We start from the raw sequence: 16,412 nt of genomic DNA, 5'->3' as shown, positions 1-16,412 counted from the left end.
CTCAATATTTGAAATGGATGGTAAAATGAACGCTGTGCACTCTCTTACGCTCTGAGTAGCATTTAGAAGGGTGGTTGGAATGCTCGTGTTCTCCGTACCCTTTCTATGCACTTCTACACCTGTGCACTTATTGCGATGCTTGTCTTCCGAATGGTCTACTTTCCCGCTACTCGGAGACGTTGTATCATCCATCTGAGTTTGGACTGTCCAGGTCGATGTCTGATCCTATTCATGTCTATATTCTGCTTGGACTGCTTCTCCACTCGTGTACATCTTTGGTGTTCCTGTCTCTCAAGGTATGCTATACATCTCACGGCCTCCCTTCACTCATCCGTCCCCAATCTTCGAAACCCGAAACTGCTCACCAGAACATCTATATGCTGCCTTTTGCATCCAAACCCAGCCACGCTAATTCCACGGGCTTGCCTTGCTCGGACTGCGGCATTTGGTTCCGGAAATGATGGTACCCAAAGAGCATGCCTCCCTTTACGTTTCCCCGTCTTCTTGAAAAGTGCATGCCTACTCGAGGCTCCTGATTAACATAAACATAGGCCCTTATGTACGTGGCAGCCTAAGGGCATGTAAGACTCGTGACTACGCGACGATTTGGCGACAAATCTTCAACCTGCTGACATCTGCACCCACACCTCTCTCATATTTACGAGCGCAAAGAAAGCTTGTCATATATTAAGCGTCATCGTACGCACCATCTCGTCAGTCAGCATACAGGACTGCGGAGAAGAGCTGCGAAAACGATAATCATCGATGAGGTGCGTAGCAATGCCGTACACCTACGTCAGTACACCTAGTCGACTTTTCACCCTCAAGCGTCAGATCCTTCGAACATGCACGTTAGCAAATGCTAAAGACGATCACGGAATCTGCGTGGTGTCGAAGAAGGAAGCATGCATACACCACTAACATAATCTTGCATAACGTGCCCTGGGTGAGCAATTCATCGACCTCTTTTCACCATTAAGAAGCACCGCGATCAGCGTTGGAATCCCACACGGCTTGGCAATATGCTGCCGCCTCGTAGATTATTGATTGATGTTCGTTCCGGTGTTGTCCACGCGCCGAGTGACATGGGAGGCGCTGGCTGTATCTGCGCCGTGCGTTGGTTATGGATAAGCAACTATGGGTAAGCAGCCCTGCGAGTCGTGCTAATCACCGAGGCACCGTGCTGGAGATGAATCATGATTGCGACGATCAGCAAGGCCGCTGTGCAAGCCGTTTGCAGATGCACGCCGAACGAGGACGGCCGGTGAGGTGACGGGAATACGTCATGCTGATACGGCTCACCAGCCTCCTCCTCGCCGATGTGGCCTGCGATCTCCATTGTGAAACGGAGACCCACGGAGCAAGTGACGTGCAAAGGACAAATAAGCCCGAGCGTATGATGACAAGATTTAACGTAAAGTGAGGCCGCATGTCGCGCGCTGACAGGTCGCGGATAGAGTTCGTGCGAGCCTCTGAGCTTCCAAGGCCGCGGCGCCGAAGGCCAGAGCTTGAGCACAATTTCTCTGACAAAGACATCTCGCAACGCGCAAGCCTCACATGATTGATCGTAAGATTGATCGTGTAATCGAGCACTCGATGATTGACTTGCCCAGCAGCGGTTCTGATTTCTAATCCCGTGCGAATCCCAGAAGTTTACGCGCAGCGTGGAGCTAGCCATGCACTCACCTACCATTCACAGCAGCTACCCCACGATGCAAGATGCGCCAAGCGCATGCGCTCCTGCTGCACCTCTCCAAGCCTTACAGGCCGCCATTGGTCAATCATCCGCACTTCGTTCGCTATCTCTGACCTCGTACAAGTCGGCCTACGCTAAACTCAGGGCTCATGGTCGAATTGTGTGACGCCACGGCCGCGGGGCGCTGCGCAGCAAAGCTGCGCTTGCACCATTTCAAACTGTCTTGAGACGATACGACTGCAAAAGTCAGAACCCGCGCGATGGATTCGAGCTGTCGTCGATGCGGTCCAATCCCAAGTTGGCCAGCGATGTGCACGCTGATCTACCCCGCTTGGGGGCGTTGGCAGCTCCAGCACCACTGCGAAACCAAGCTGCTGCAGACGGGAATGTGTGATGATTTATCATCTGTACCCTTGCTAACGACCAACCATATGCACCGGGAGGTCAAGATAGCGATAGTGCCATCCGGGAGTGAAACGACCGCAAGGGAGTCTTTTCATCGCGAGCAAACGATCAGCCTTCAGGTGAACTCAGAGGAGATGCTTGGCTCGCTGTATTCAGCCGGCTGGCTTCCAAGCTGGCTCCCGATTCGTCACATCTGGTTGGCTTGTAGGGCTGATTGGCACTATGGAATATTGCGAGGTTTGCAGAGCGGCAGAGAGGCGACACATAATCAACTGACACGCGTGAATTCGCCCGATATGCAAGATGCTGGAGCTACCGCTCCAGAGAAGGTTCAAGTTCATCATGTGGAAAATCAGATGGGTCTAGGTAGCAATTATGACGCAGAGGCTGAGCCGTGAGCGAACAATCAATCAAGCGAGTCCTCATGGATGAGAAGCTCTTTGCATGTCTTCTAGATATGATGAACAGCAAGCATGCGTGGAAAGACTTCAGAACGTCAATATCAGCAAATCAGGAGCATTACACATGGGGGAGCAGTGGATTTTTTTGAACTTCAATCGGTATCAATTACTACAAAAAATGTGCTCCTTGGTATACAGAGAGTAATTAAGAAACGGCGACGGATTATTAACCTCACTTAGAAGGTGGGCTCATCACACCCATGGTCAGTACATGTCACTAACCACATATGCCGTGAATCTTTCTCATATGCATCCATGCATCGTAATTTACATTTACTCGTCGTCCTCCTCCTCTGCAGCGCGTGCGGCGAGGACGTAACGCTGAGTTCCGTGCTTGTCGACACCGTGTTCGACAGAAAGCTTGCTGAGAGCAGCAATCATGTTCTCGATGTGAGGGTTCTTCCTGTGGCGGTCCTTGCGGCCGAGCTGGTCGAGCCATGTAATGCGGTTGAGGAGGTAGTATACGATGGCAATGATGATTGTGACACCGATGGAGTAGGCCCAAATGATGACAACGGTGACGATGTCAACCCAACCGCGCTCCTGGAACTTGGAGTTGTGGGTGGGAGGGTTGGTCTGGTAGTCGGAGCCAGACATCCAGCCGAAGAGGGTGAAGATTGTGGCGAGGGCGTCTACACCGAGAATGGCGATGACCAACTGGAACGAGGGGTAAGTCTTACCGCCACGGGTGACGAAGATGAGCCAGTTTTCGGTAAGGGCAACCTCAAGGAAGAGGATGGGCTGGATGGCACCGAAGTTGACGATGATACCACCGTTGGGCAGGAAGAGAGTACCACGAACGACCCAGGTACCAAGAGCGAGGAGAAGACCGAGGATGACTGATATGAACCAGATCTTGGGCAATTGCCACTCGACGGGGCGTTGCTCAGAGTGAGCGTTGTCGTAAGCGACGGCGACGGTAGCCAAATCAGCGAACAGGGCAAGGAAGACGATGAGCTCGGCACGGATAGTCTCGTTAAGGATGATCATCGAGGTGACGAGGTAGACTTCCAAGTGGAGACAGAGGGCGATACGGTACTGGATGTAGGCCTTCATACGCTGGAAAATCTGGCGGGCAGTCTTGATGGCCAGGACGATGGTGGAAAGACCGGGAGCGAGGAAGACGATATCGGCGGCAGCCTGGGCAGCCTCGGTAGAACCCTCGACAGCGATACCGCAGTCAGACTTCTTCAGGGAAGGAGCATCGTTGACACCATCACCAGTCATGGCAGTCAAGTGACCACGCTGCTGGAGCATTTCAACGACCTGGTACTTATGCTCGGGGAACACTTCAGCGAAACCGTCAGCACGCTCAACAAGATCGTGCTGAGTGGTACCGGTAAGACCGCCGTGGATAAGCTTGGTAGAGTTGTAAACCTTGGTTCCGAGAGCAAGCATCTTGCAGGTCTCCTTGGCAATGGCAATAGCGTCACCAGTCAACATCTTGACAGGAACACCAAGCTGCTGAGCCTCAATAATAGTCTGGGCGGTATCCTCACGAGGGGGGTCGAACATGGACAATAAACCGAGAAGGATCCAGTCACCGTCGTTCTTTTGGTAAGCGACACCTAGGGAGCGGAAACCACGACGGGCGAGCTCGGAAGCCTTGTCCTTGTAGAGGTTGGCAGTGATCTCATCGCAGTTGGCGAGGTTGACAATGGCCTTGGGGGCACCCTTGGCGCAGACGTACTTGTCACCACCCATGTGGCAGACGGCAGTGATACGCTTGGAGACGGGGTCGAAGGGGGTAAATTTTTCGGTCCTCCAGCCCATGTTGAGGATCTCGCGAGCCTTGGGGTAGCGGCGGATGGTCAGAATGGTAACCTTATCGATGGGGTCGAGAGACTTCAGGTTATGGGAGGAGGCGAGAGCAGCGACAGCCATCATCCAGTTGACATCCTGGCCCTCAGCAACGTAAGGCTCACGGAGAGACAGCTGGTTAGCGGTGAGGGTACCGGTCTTGTCAGAGCAGAGAACGTCAACACCAGCGAGCGATTCGATGGCAGTGAGCTTCTGAACGATAGCCTTCTGCTCGGCGAGGTAGGCGGCACCGACAGCGAGGGTGGTGGTGGTGACGACGGGAAGACCGACGGGAACACCGACGATGAACATGATCAGAGCGTAGTGGAGAAGAGTGACAGACTTGTCGGTGCCCTCACGCGCGACGGAGATGGGAATGTGACGGAAGAAACCACCAATCCAGGCCAAAAGGATGAAGAACATGACCAGGACGAGGAGCGCTGTACCGATAGAGTTCATGATAGCCTTGAAGTGACCCTGGTCCTGAGCGCCCTGGACGAGCGAAGCAGTGCGACCAACGAAAGAGTGCTTAGCAGTGGCGATGACGATACCGTAGGCCTTTCCGCGCTTGCAACCAGTGGTGTAGTAAGCGACCTCGCCCATGTACTTGTCGACAGCGAGGGATTCACCGGTGATGGCAGACTGATCGGTAGCAACGAGGGAAACACCCTGGGTGATAGGGTTCTCCTCATCGAACTTGTCCTCATCGATTTCATCCTCCTTCTCGTCTGGGTCGCCGTCGTGGAACTTGTCCTCAGCCTTGAGCTTGAGGTAGAGCTCAAAGTCCTCAGGCTTGTCGTAGTCGCAGATAAGACGTACGTCACCGGGAACGGTTGAACCCTCTTCGACGACAACAATGTCACCGGGGACGAGCTCGCGGGCGAGGACGGTCTGTTGCTGGTTGTCACGGACGACAGTCGCCTTCATGGCAATGTCACCCTTAAGGGAGGCGACGACATCGGCAGCCTGCTTTTCCTGGTACCAACCGACGACAGCGTTAAGAAGAAGAATACCGCAGATGACACCGAAATCGACCCAGTCCTGAAGACCGGCGGCGAGAAGGGCAGCGAGTTCCATAACTACATCGCGTTAGTAGTGCACGATAAATCAAGCTGTGTAGATTTGCATACCGTAGAGAATGGGACCGGTGAAGTAACCCATGAACTGCTTCAGGAGGTTGGTCTTCTCCGAAGAGATTTCGTTGAAGCCATAACGCTTACGACGGTTCTCAACCTCGTGGCTGGAGAGACCAGTGCGAAGCTCAGTGTTGACAACTACGTCTGAAGTTAGCAAATGCTTTGATGAAATTGCACGAAAACGGGCTGCAAGCTGGGATGTTTTTGATGGGGCGGCCAAAATGTCGCACTAGACCGTTCGCACGTGATGTGGCCCCACAGCGGCTGCGACAAGCTCCAAGCTCAAGCTGGAAGCTCCCCTGGTCTGCAGCCGAGAGCTATGCAGAGCGCCACTGAATGTCGACACAATGACAATCGCCCAACAGGGCACTCGACCAATGCTGGGAGTGAAGCATCTTGCAGCAGATCGCTCGTGGGTACCAATTGATGTGCTGGGTAAATGATTGGAAAAAACTTACAGTCATCGGGAACCTCAGCAGCGAGGTCAACACCACCAGCGGCCTGGCCGCCGCCAGACTGCCACCACTTCTTCTTCTTGGGGGCCTCCTCCTGCTGGTGACCGGCGGTCCTGGGGTCGCGGTAGAAGAGGATGTACTTCTGCAGGGCAGTGTACTCGTCCATGCCCTCGAACTCGGTCATGGAGACGATGGACTTCTGGCGTTCAGCAGCGCTGCTAGCGCGCCCGCGCTCAACATCTTCGCCGGGTGCCATGTTGATTAAGGAATGCTCAGTAGTATTGTCGGTGGTCGGATTATTAGTGGGTGTGGTAGTGGTTAATCACAGAGAAGGCTCCCAGCGACCGGAGGTAGGGAGGCTTCGGGTTGTCAAGGTCGGGCAAGCTCAGCAATGGTAGGAGCGAGCGAGTCCTTCTCTGTAAAGAAAGAAGTAGGGAGGAGGGACTGCAGCGGATTATATCCAAAGGCGCTCAGGGAAAAATCTGCTGGCTGGATCCGTGTCTGCCGATGGCTGGTGATTGGCCTCGTCGATAGCAGTCCAAGGTTGAGGGAGCACGTACCAACGCGCCGCTCACAACAAACCGAAAAGAGCTACAATAAATCGCGCACACGCTATGTCATTTGCGGTCCGTGCTTTGAGCGATTTGTGGCCTTTCCCCGTTGCAGCGAGTGCCTATCCGCGTCCGCCGCCAGACTGCAGTAGAGCGCACGGGTGCGGCGAGCGAGGTTGCAGGTGAGGTTGTGCCTGGCAAGCTGCTCACTGCACGCAATTGCAGTCCCGACATCTTGCTCTGCTGGTGTTCACTCTGGTCGCGGGCCCACACCGCACCCACTAGCCCACCCACTCCCCTTCGAGATCTCTGGGTCGCAGGAGCATAGCGCGACGCTGAGCGGCAGGAGAAATTAAGCTTGTGGGATAGCACGCGAATGTGTGCAACGCCAGCAGGGATGGTGCTTCATGACGTTGGCAGCAAGCAGCCCGCACCTCCACAATCGCTGCCTCGAACTGCACGACGCCACGAACAGTAAGGCGCTTCAGACTGGCATCAGCCTCTGGCCCCCATGCACCAAGCTTCTGCAGCCAAGAGAGCAAGCTTTGGGTGCAGGGCTCCTCGTCCTCGACGCGACTGGAGCTGGCTGCCACTCTAGGGGCGCGTCTGGTCGTGAAGTGCGGCGGCGAGGCATTTTCGAGCCCCGAAGCTGCGTTGCTGGCTCGCACGAGATAGCGAAGCCGCAGAGCCTCAACGAGGATTCCCCACGCGATGAGCGGTTTTTCCAATTTTCGCTTCTAGTGCACGTCGCGGCCCCGTTTCTTGCTTCCCTGCGTGAGCTGGTGCGCGCCGGCAGGTACAGGCAGAGGCACAAGCAGGGCCACGCAGCCAGTGAGTCTCCAGACCCATCTGCGCTGCAGCGATCAGGCATGCCCAGAGGAGCGACTGTTTGCATCGCAAGCCTGTGTCCACCCCCGCGCTGGCTGCGACTTCAGAAGCGCCGAGAGTCCGAGACTGCCCAGGCCAGCTTAACTCGCCAGGGCTGCTGATTAGACGCCCCGTCGTCGGCCGAATCAGCGTGTCCAGAGTGCCGAGTTGCCTAGGGCAACATGGCTTCCAATTACAGAGGATATTATTGTAATACGACAACACGCCCAGATCTGTCGCAAGCGCGCGCCGTTGCAATGAACACTGGAGACTCATTAAACGCAGGGCCTCCACGTTTGGCTGTGGTTGCGCTCTTCTGTCGCCGTGTGCGGCCAGCCTAGCCAGCTCTGCATTCCAGGAAGGCATGCCCGATGCGGAAGTTACAATCGCAGGAACAGCCGCTCACGTGATCAATACGCCATTTGATAACTAGATCCACCAGGTGCGACTGCCGATGCTTCACCGGCAGGCTGATCAGAGCAGACTCACCGCCGTATCTTGCTCGGGAATAATTATTGCGCATTTTTACGACTCCATCGAACTACCAGCAGCTATACTGTCTCGGCCAAGTTCCCTCGCGCTGCCCAGCGCTGTTCCCTCGCCCTGAGTCGCGAGACTTTTTCCGGTGTCGGACCGTCGACGTTTCTGCCGCACCATTTCTATATCCTGCCTCAGGCGCCGCTTCCCGCAATCTGGAGCCTTATGTTTCGACAACTATTGTTTGCGATGTGTTTCACCTACTAGAACCTCAGGTTTCTACCAAGTTACATTGCCAATGCTCATGGACGCACACAACGATGAATTATTTTGTGCCTGCATTACTTCCATAACGTCCATTATCGACCAGGTGGAGCGCCTAACAATAATAGTATTTGGGTCACAAGTCCGAGTGCTTCGGATATTGGTCTGTACCCACTGCTGACCACTGCTAACCGGACCGCTTGATTCAGTACTTCCTCAGTTTCTCCGCGAGCTTGACGCAAGAGATATGCTCTCCCGCCTCTTCTCCAGTCCCAGCTGCAGGTCAAGCGTGCACAAAGCTTTGCAAGTCTTGCCGTAGACCCTGATATGCCTCAGGCCCACCGTTTGCTTCCGCATTTCCTGGATCACAGACAGGAACCCAACCACAGCAATTATGTTTCACGAGGAGCCAGGCAGGAAACTAGGTTGTTGATGTGTTTGCCTGCAACCTCAAATGTTTCGCCTCCAACCTCTTCGGCACTTCTCCCAGATGCAGATACTAACCTCCTCTGAAACGCAGTGAACCGAACATCGGTTATTGCCGTGGCTCCAGCGGCAGGGGATTGTATCAACTTGCTCAGCATCGCTGAGCAGAGTTGCCCCCAAAGAAACACATGAAGAAGCCTTTGATGCGCGAGCCGTTTCTCGTGCGATCAATGAGGAGCATTTGGTAAACCCTTTGCAACGACTGCCCACGCAACATCTTTCTCGGTGAACCGTGGATCAACTGTGTAAACCTGCGCACTTGCGCAACGACAGTCCGGCGTCTAGCGACCTTCAAACGCTACCTGAGGCATACAATTGTCACAGCCAAGCACCGATCTATTTGCTTGTTGCACACCGTTGACCGCACATGAACCCGTGAGCACTCGGGCATTGAAAAATGTGGTGATCGCACTTGGCGCCGCGACAGCTCCACCCCCATCCTCCAGAATTGCGCAACGGGATCGACATCTCCGTTTTCGAAAGGGCCAGGGTCCACTTTGAATGCTTCGTGAGTCGTGGCAGAACCACAGCATCACCAGAATGAGGCTGGAAACCTGGCTGCAGCTGGAGGACGTCGAATTTTTACATGCAGTACTCGCATAAGCGCGAACGCATTCAAGCGGCTCTGCTCCGTTCCGCGGTTGGACCCGCTCGGCTCGAATCTCGCGCAATCAGACTTGCAAGAGGCGCTTTAGCCTCGTCTAGGCCAGTCCTGCGAGCGATGATTGGTGGCCTCATCTATCATTCAGCACGTAATGAAGAACTTAGCTCGAGATTACGACTCTGCTGCCACGCACTGCTGTGGTCCTCTGCCAACTTGCATTCAGAGCGTTGCGACGTCTTCTGTGCAACGTGAATGTCTTGACTGCGACGTTCTACTCATCGCTGCCAATGCTCCCTGGCGACATCGCCCAGACATTTCACAGTACAATGTGTCAACTGCCTAACTGCCATAAGCAATGTGCCCTTCCTGCCAAGCAGCTCCAAGGACACGAACCTCGAAGCAGATGATCCTTGCACTACTCACCTGCTCTTCTGACCACTTTCTGTTGATTCTCCGTTCAACTACGGTGCGCCCCGCGAAGTACGATGGCTCCCCGCTTCTGCCCAGACGTTACTGTACGCCTTTCTTGCACCTGCAGTAACGTGCCAAGTTATCCGCCCAGCAACGATTCCTCCCGAGAATGCGTTTTTTTTGCACTTCACTTGGCGGCAGCGTTCCGGCCGTGAGAAAGAATCCGTGTTTGCACGAAGCGCCCAGGATGCCAGACTGCGCATCTGGTGCTGTCTGGCGTGCTCGAGATTGAGGTCAACGAATTTGAGCCGGCGTGGAACTGGGGCCCCACACTCACCGCCAGTATTGCCCCTAGAAAACGCCAGATGTGCAGCTAGAAATGCATTTCAGCCGGCGCCGTAAATGGTTCGTCTCGCCACCTGGGTCTTCCAGCTGATCACGAAGTCGAGCATCTGTTCAACATCAGCGACCTCCCCGCCTTTTGCAGACAGTCTGACATGATTGCGGTCTCTTTTTTGGCCTCTTTGGGTGTCACGATGCTCGAGTATTGGTAGGAAACAAGGGGCCAACGTGCGCATTGAGCGCGCACCTGCCGCCATATGGCTCTACACATCCTGCAGCGTTTGTTCAGCTCTTGTAGCGCTTTCATACAGCGCGCAATCACCAGGCTGTCGATACAAACTGCGACTCGTAAGTATGCTATTCTAGTCGCCGCAGACGCTGCTATTAGAATCCTTATCCGATGATCGCAATAAGCGGTGCCACCTATAATTAAGCAACATTGCGAGATTTCTACCTGCAAAGAGCGCATTTGTATTGAAGTCTCGAACTTTGTTAACTGTTGCTGATTAACAGATCTGCCCAGGTGGCACTTGCCACGAAGAGCTGATGTTGTGCTTCTTTTCGGGCCCATTATAACCACTTCCCACATTGTGTGAGCGATCGCCGGATGTCCCGGGGGGGTTGGCAATGTATGAATGAGGCCGAAAAAAGAGTTGGAACTCCACGACATGGGTCTCGCCGAGTGTTTATCGACTGCACAGAGCAGCCGGAGAATTCCATGCCTCTTTTGGCTGTCTCTCCTGACCATAGCGGATCTCTTCGGACACCAGACAAATCATGCACCGGTGCGAGACGCATCTAAGACGCGAGTACAACGTGCATCCGCGTCTCATACACTTGAAATCTTCGGATTTGCATCGTCACGAGATCGACAACCCGACACCAGCACATGTGCGAGTCCCAGAGACGTTCTGGATCCGGAGCAGTGGAGATCGACGTGGGATGAAGCTGTTATGCGTGCAGACTGGGTATCTCTTTGATGCGCAAACTAAGGGGCCACGAAGCGCACGGGGCTTCGCCATTACTGCCTGTACTCCAGACACGTCTCCGGGTGTTTGAAGTTTTAACAGCGCGTGGGGGGACTAATGTTAGTTGGCACGGAAGAGAAGGCATATATTTATGACGTTGTCGTTCGAAAGGACGCAACTAGTGCATGGGGCTTAGATATGGACATATGTGATTCATTCTTGAAAAAATCGTGCAAGTCGACGGAGGTCGCAGAAGCAGCAAGAACTGACAAGGATCACGGCACATACTCATCACCGCGGAACATGAAGAGAAAGCTCAGAAGGCGACGGTGCATTTACCTAGTCACTGGTTCCTCGTGCTTACGCTTTGTTGAGAGCTGCAAGAAAGGCGCGACTGCGAGCAGATACACCTTCATGCTTCCTTCTGGAAGATCAATTTGGAAGCAAGGAAAGAGTCGTTCACTTCATGCATATGCATTGGACTTCATTTCGTTATCTCAATGACAGCAGGAGCAGGCAATAGTCGAAGATAGAGCATTAGACCTAGGAGCCCACGCAGAAGAGACACGCTCGTTTACTTTGCGGTATTCTGCTGAACCCAAAGAAAGGAGCCGAACGCTCGGGTCGACCGGGTGGATTCGAGAGCAGTGGGGGCGAGGGTCCCTCAAAGAGGAGGTGACTACGGGCACGTTCATGTGTGTGCGAAGAGGGTACATGTTCTCATCGACGGTTGGCATGTCAAATGCGAAGGATTGAGCAGGGCTTAGCATATGTCGAATCAGCCTCAGTTCTGAGCGAATGGGCGCAGATTATGATCCGCTGGCCACTTGACTCTAGACTGGCTCCAACTCTGGGAAGTATAAAAAGGTATGGTGCGCATACCGAATAAAGATAACGCCACAGGTACCACCTAACAGCCACCGTCGGAGGTATTCGCCACTTCGACACAGGACATGTGGCGCAGACGTCTTGACTTGCTGAAAGGTTTGATAGACGGTAGAGAGCAAAGCAACACATCGCCGTGTTCACTGAGTGTTTCGAGATAAAGTCGTTGATTACTCTGGATGCTAAACCCTAACTTTGAGGACGTGAAGTGGATATCTTAGTGGAGGTTGAAGATGCTTTGTACCTCGGCAGGCGAGAACAGGAAACAAATGTGTAAACAGGTATTGCCATTCAGACAAAGGAAATCGGACTTTGCCTTCATGGTCTCATGGACAAGACACGCACTTCATGGCGAGAGTGCCGGCTCTATACCAACCTCACCACCTTCCTTCTTGCAGACCTGTTCCGGACACCCACTTCCGCCCCTCCAGCAGCCGAAATGTCGATTCTTTTTTTTGGAGAAGACGAGGATATGGTAATTTGGAATAAGATGTTCAAGAGATGGACAGAAAGCATGTGTAGTAAGCTTCTGCATCTTTCGATAAGTCGGTGAGGTCCTGGTTTGTAGAGAAGTGGCAGTGCTGGAGGTTCTCAACGCTTCAAACCGCGCCAGCAGCTACTCAGTCACATGCATCTCATCCAACGTGTCTTTTCTAAGTCCAGATAGCGGGCGCACAAATGACGGCGGTTGAAAAGTTGGGCGGTGGGCAGAGATCTCGCACAGACACTCATGAAACTGCTGGGAGAAAGAAATCAGAAGACACGTCGATAGTTTCACTGCCTTTCGAAAGTAACATCAGTGTGCATCAGAGTCCCGTCGAGAATTTTGGAACATACAGATCTTTGAGAATCGGTGGAGAGGAGATGACAGACCAGATCTCGAATTGGTTCATATACCCCAGCAATTGACATCTTCCCACGTGCGACCGCTAATCCACGTGCAATAAAAACCCCAGAATGGCTACTCTACACATTGTACACATCTCCGTTCACCATCAGCCTCTCGACTCCCTCCCCCACCCCTGCAACCCCCTCAAGCCCTCCATTCCAAACGCCTGACTCGGACTCGCATACCCACTTCCCCCTCTCCTCTCGCCACCCTCCCCGTTCATCCTGCCCAGCACATCCGTTGCCGTCTTTGCCCTCTCTCTGACATCCAGATCCGGGTCGCGCTCCAACTCATTGACCTTGGCTTCGAAACCCATCTCCCTCAGCACCCTCGCTCTTTCCCGTGTCGGAGCTTCTTCGGTGTGGTCTTCCACCCAGACGAGGTTGATAACCATCCAGGCGCAGCCAAGCCGCACGTCGCGCGCGGGGTGCGAGAAGAGCGGGAGGAGATGTCGCATGAGGGTTGTTTGCCCAAGTAGGAGTGTGCGATGATGTGGTCGGCCGTTGGCGAGGTGGACCAAGATGAAAATGGCAGCTTTGAGGATCGCATTCGAGTGGTAGGTGGACCAGTTTGGTTGTGTTGACGGCGAACTAGGGAACGGAGGCCGTTGTTGGGTTGTGCCGGGCCAGTAGGATGGGGTTGGTGAGTCCATCTGAGGTTGGGAGGATGCGGGCGAAGGTATCTTAGGGCGGATCTTGGAATCGAGCATCTCGAAGAACCGGCTATGACCGTAGGTCTTGAGGAGGTGGTCAATCATTTCACCGGATTTCTTCTCTTCGGCGCAGAAGTTGCGGATGAAGTCAAGCGACTGCATCTGAATGGCCTGTTCTTCGCGCTCGAGTTTGGTCCGCGGATCCAGCTCGTCGTTCTTGATTTGCTGTAAACGGTCATGTATGTTTGTTGCACTCGTATACCGGGATCCAGGACGCTGGTGCCGCCGCATCGAAGGTATGGCGTCAGTCATGGTGTCCTCGTCTTCGTCTGAAGACGGATCATCGTCGACATCCATGTGCGGCTCATCGACAGCGTTCAGTATGTCGACCTGTTCACCGGCTGCATTCGGCGTGCCCATTGCAGGCTTCGCGAATTCGCCGTTGAGCGTCTGCATGAGGAAGCCGACACCCAGCTCATCGAGACACTGTATCTTCATAGCAACCGGGATACCGAGGCAGAGGTGCTTCAAAGCCCAAATGCTTCCGTGACGTAGATCAAAGTTGGCTGACCGGCAATGTTCACAGAGGGTCTTCATGATTCCAGCCTCGATGATCTCCTGTTAGAAAGTCAGTACTGCGTACAGTCGAGATCCTTGCACCACTCACAGTACGCATAGGCGACACCTCCAGAACCAAATTGGTGATCACCTCCGTGGCCGCAATCTGCACCTTTATACTCTGATGATTCAGCAGTTCGAACACAGGATTGGCGATGCCATGATCGATCAAGCTCGTTCTGAGTACGCTGACCGATCTTGACAGCGACCTCGTGGCGGTGCAAGCTGCCCTGAGAACAGCATCAGGATTGCCGTCTTTCTCACTCGATTCCGAGTACGGGACAAGAGACTCGATGATGTGTGTCGCAGCACCCATCTCGATAACCAGTTTCCTATATGGATCTTGATCTCCGGCTATCGCCGCCAAAGCCAGCAGTGCGCTTTCTCTGACCCGGAAGGCGTGTAGAATATCTACGCTGAGGCCAGATCTCCCCAATGTCGAAGACTCAGGATCAATGACTTGATCCTTCACTTCGTGTGACGCTGCTCTTGGTTTCCAGAGGGGTTTGGCATTGGTCGTGACTCGCTCGAAAGACTTCTTCAAGATCTGCACAAGTATAGGCATGACATGCGCATCCACAGCAGCCGTCTGAAGCGCTTTGTTGCCCGTGACCAGTTCAGCCAATACAAGGGGCGAACGCTCGAGCACAAAGCGCACCTCATCTCTCGCCGCAGGGATGAGAGTATGTGCCTTCTTCGCCTGCTCAGACGACTCTTCGATCATCTTGACGACAAGTGGGATGACAAGATACGAAAAGTGTCGTTCTCTTATGACCTTCGACGGATCGTTCAGTGGCCACTTCTCACCAAAATTCTTGAGCAGTGCCAGGAGATAGCACACAGACAAGCGCTCCGCACCCTCGCCGCGCCGAGCTACATACATAAGCCATATAAACAGCGGAGATTCAGACTCGTCTGTAATGACGCTCCGGTTGGAGCTTTGTGTCGTTGTCTCCATACTGGGCAGCCGCGCGTAGCTCTCGCCGCTCACTGCGGTGTAGGAGCCCAGCGCTGGCCAGGACTTAGTGTATGGATCGGTCTTGCTCGTTATCGTTTGCACGCGGGGTATCAGCTTGTCCCACGAGGACTGTTTGGAGCTGCTATGTGCATCGTATGCGGCCGAGGTGCGCTCTTTCGGCCAGCCGAAGAGCTGTTGTATAGGTTGCGAGTAAAGGAAGCGGGCGGCGTAGAAATGCGAGCCCTTGATGATGGCTGCAATAGCCTCGACGATTTCGGACAGGAACTTTGACGGTACGTTTTCACGCTGCGATCGTGTCGAGTCAGTCTGAGGGACTGAATCATCTGCTGCCGCAATGCTGGCCAGTTTGACGGCTAGTATGTCCAGTATACCAGCATCAACAAGCACCTTCTTGTGAGCGTCCTCCACACATGTCTTGATCAGGAGCTGTATCGCCAGCAGCACCTGCTGGTTTACCTTGGACGAACCAGCCGTCTGCGCCAGTATCTCTGCAATATTTTCAACCACCGAGCGCGTGTACACCTGCTCCCTCACAACTGCCGCAAGGCTCGTCCCATTCGTGTCCGGACCAGGCTTCTCCTGCGCAACAGCATCAACGATCTGATTCAGCGTCATAAGAGTCGTAGTGAGGACTCGATTCGGCGTCTCGCCCAGTCGTAACGTCTCGAGCATCGGTGGAAGAACATGGCCTGCGAGCAATGGGGCAGTGAATGCCGGGCCACCTGTACAACACACATCAGCCTTCATGCCCCCAACGGCTCTTGTGCGGCGATGTCACATGCTCACCGTTCGCAAGACTGCCGACTACCAGTGTAGCCTGGAATCGCAGGTCGTCTTCTTTTCTCCACTCTTCTTGTGCTTGCGCTGACCGTATCCGCGAAGCAGCAGCCGGTCTTGACGAAGTATCAGCGCCATTGTGAGCTTCTTGTGTTGTGCCATTGCTGTGCCGCCTCTTTCCTCCTCTCCGCACACCTTCTCTCAGCAGCCCAGCGAGCGGCCTGACAACGCCATATGTGACCGCGAGTTCCTTTCTCTGCTCATGTCCGACAATCTCATTCTTGAGATTCCGTAAGGCGATAACTTGCGCTTCGGAGGATGTTGGGTTCGAGAGCTCAGCGAGAGCGGAGGGTATGGTTGAACGACCCATGTTCAGAGTTTAGTTTGGGATGTGAGAGGGGTCGATCGCAGGAGGTTAGAAACGATCGGCGGAGAAGCAATTGAGAATGGTGCTCAACGCCTCAGTGAGATTTCGAGGTCGGTGATATGCGGGGAGATCGTCGCATTCGTACTCTAGCTTCGACGCGCCGGGTAGTTTGGTGAGAGAATTACAGACCGTGGAAGGTGCAAATTGTTGGCAGTTACAAAAGATGATAGAGAAAGAACAGCGCGGCGATTGGCAGGCGCAACGAGCTGCAGGATGTCGTGTCGCTCCAGGACTGACTGCTGCGCGTCGCCGCAGCCGCCAT

General features: G+C 54.0%; 4 protein-coding genes across 4 annotated transcripts; 1 reads left to right on the top strand and 3 right to left on the bottom strand.

Moving 5' to 3' along the window:
* Window positions 1-1,825: 1,825 nt before the first annotated feature.
* Window positions 1,826-2,895, top strand: M421DRAFT_210755 (uncharacterized protein). The gene has a single exon (XM_033588219.1). The coding sequence runs from the start codon at window positions 1,957-1,959 to the stop codon at window positions 2,497-2,499; it is 543 nt and encodes a 180-aa protein (XP_033446827.1). The 5' UTR covers window positions 1,826-1,956; the 3' UTR covers window positions 2,500-2,895.
* M421DRAFT_422551 (plasma membrane ATPase 1) lies at window positions 2,616-6,496 on the bottom strand. The gene is made up of 3 exons (XM_033593202.1): window positions 5,957-6,496; window positions 5,493-5,636; window positions 2,616-5,441 (listed from the first exon to the last, which is right to left on the bottom strand). The coding sequence occupies exons 1-3, from the start codon at window positions 6,207-6,209 to the stop codon at window positions 2,836-2,838; spliced, it is 3,003 nt and encodes a 1,000-aa protein (XP_033446826.1). The 5' UTR covers window positions 6,210-6,496; the 3' UTR covers window positions 2,616-2,835.
* A 3,400-nt stretch (window positions 6,497-9,896) lies between these two features.
* M421DRAFT_210614 (uncharacterized protein) lies at window positions 9,897-10,871 on the bottom strand. The gene has a single exon (XM_033588217.1). It carries the CDS (start codon window positions 10,701-10,703, stop codon window positions 10,050-10,052), a length of 654 nt encoding a protein of 217 aa, XP_033446825.1. The 5' UTR covers window positions 10,704-10,871; the 3' UTR covers window positions 9,897-10,049.
* A 1,802-nt stretch (window positions 10,872-12,673) lies between these two features.
* M421DRAFT_422547 (armadillo repeat domain-containing protein) lies at window positions 12,674-16,392 on the bottom strand. Its single transcript, XM_033593201.1, has 3 exons — window positions 15,733-16,392; window positions 14,017-15,668; window positions 12,674-13,967 (listed from the first exon to the last, which is right to left on the bottom strand). Exons 1-3 carry the CDS (start codon window positions 16,091-16,093, stop codon window positions 12,804-12,806), a joined length of 3,177 nt encoding a protein of 1,058 aa, XP_033446824.1. The 5' UTR covers window positions 16,094-16,392; the 3' UTR covers window positions 12,674-12,803.
* Window positions 16,393-16,412: the final 20 nt, after the last annotated feature.

The sequence above is a fragment of the Didymella exigua genome, assembly GCF_010094145.1.
Source record: "Didymella exigua CBS 183.55 unplaced genomic scaffold M421scaffold_21, whole genome shotgun sequence".
Taxonomy (NCBI): Eukaryota; Fungi; Ascomycota; class Dothideomycetes; order Pleosporales; family Didymellaceae; genus Didymella; species Didymella exigua.
This window is presented reverse-complemented; position numbering and strand designations above follow the sequence as displayed.

Bases quoted from the DNA above. Each gene is read 5' to 3' on its own strand.
- M421DRAFT_210755 (XM_033588219.1), top strand. From the start codon at position 1,957: ATGGATTCGAGCTGTCGTCGATGCGGTCCAATCCCAAGTTGGCCAGCG.
- M421DRAFT_422551 (XM_033593202.1), bottom strand. From the start codon at position 6,209: ATGGCACCCGGCGAAGATGTTGAGCGCGGGCGCGCTAGCAGCGCTGCT. The intron at 5,637-5,956 runs GTAAGTTTTTTC...CTTCAGACGTAG, and splicing joins TGCTGAGGTTCCCGATGACT to TTGTCAACACTGAGCTTCGC. The intron at 5,442-5,492 runs GTATGCAAATCT...AACGCGATGTAG, and splicing joins CACCGGTCCCATTCTCTACG to TTATGGAACTCGCTGCCCTT.
- M421DRAFT_210614 (XM_033588217.1), bottom strand. From the start codon at position 10,703: ATGGTCAGGAGAGACAGCCAAAAGAGGCATGGAATTCTCCGGCTGCTC.
- M421DRAFT_422547 (XM_033593201.1), bottom strand. From the start codon at position 16,093: ATGGGTCGTTCAACCATACCCTCCGCTCTCGCTGAGCTCTCGAACCCA. The intron at 15,669-15,732 runs GTGAGCATGTGA...TGTGTTGTACAG, and splicing joins AGTCGGCAGTCTTGCGAACG to GTGGCCCGGCATTCACTGCC. The intron at 13,968-14,016 runs GTGAGTGGTGCA...ACTTTCTAACAG, and splicing joins AGGTGTCGCCTATGCGTACT to GAGATCATCGAGGCTGGAAT.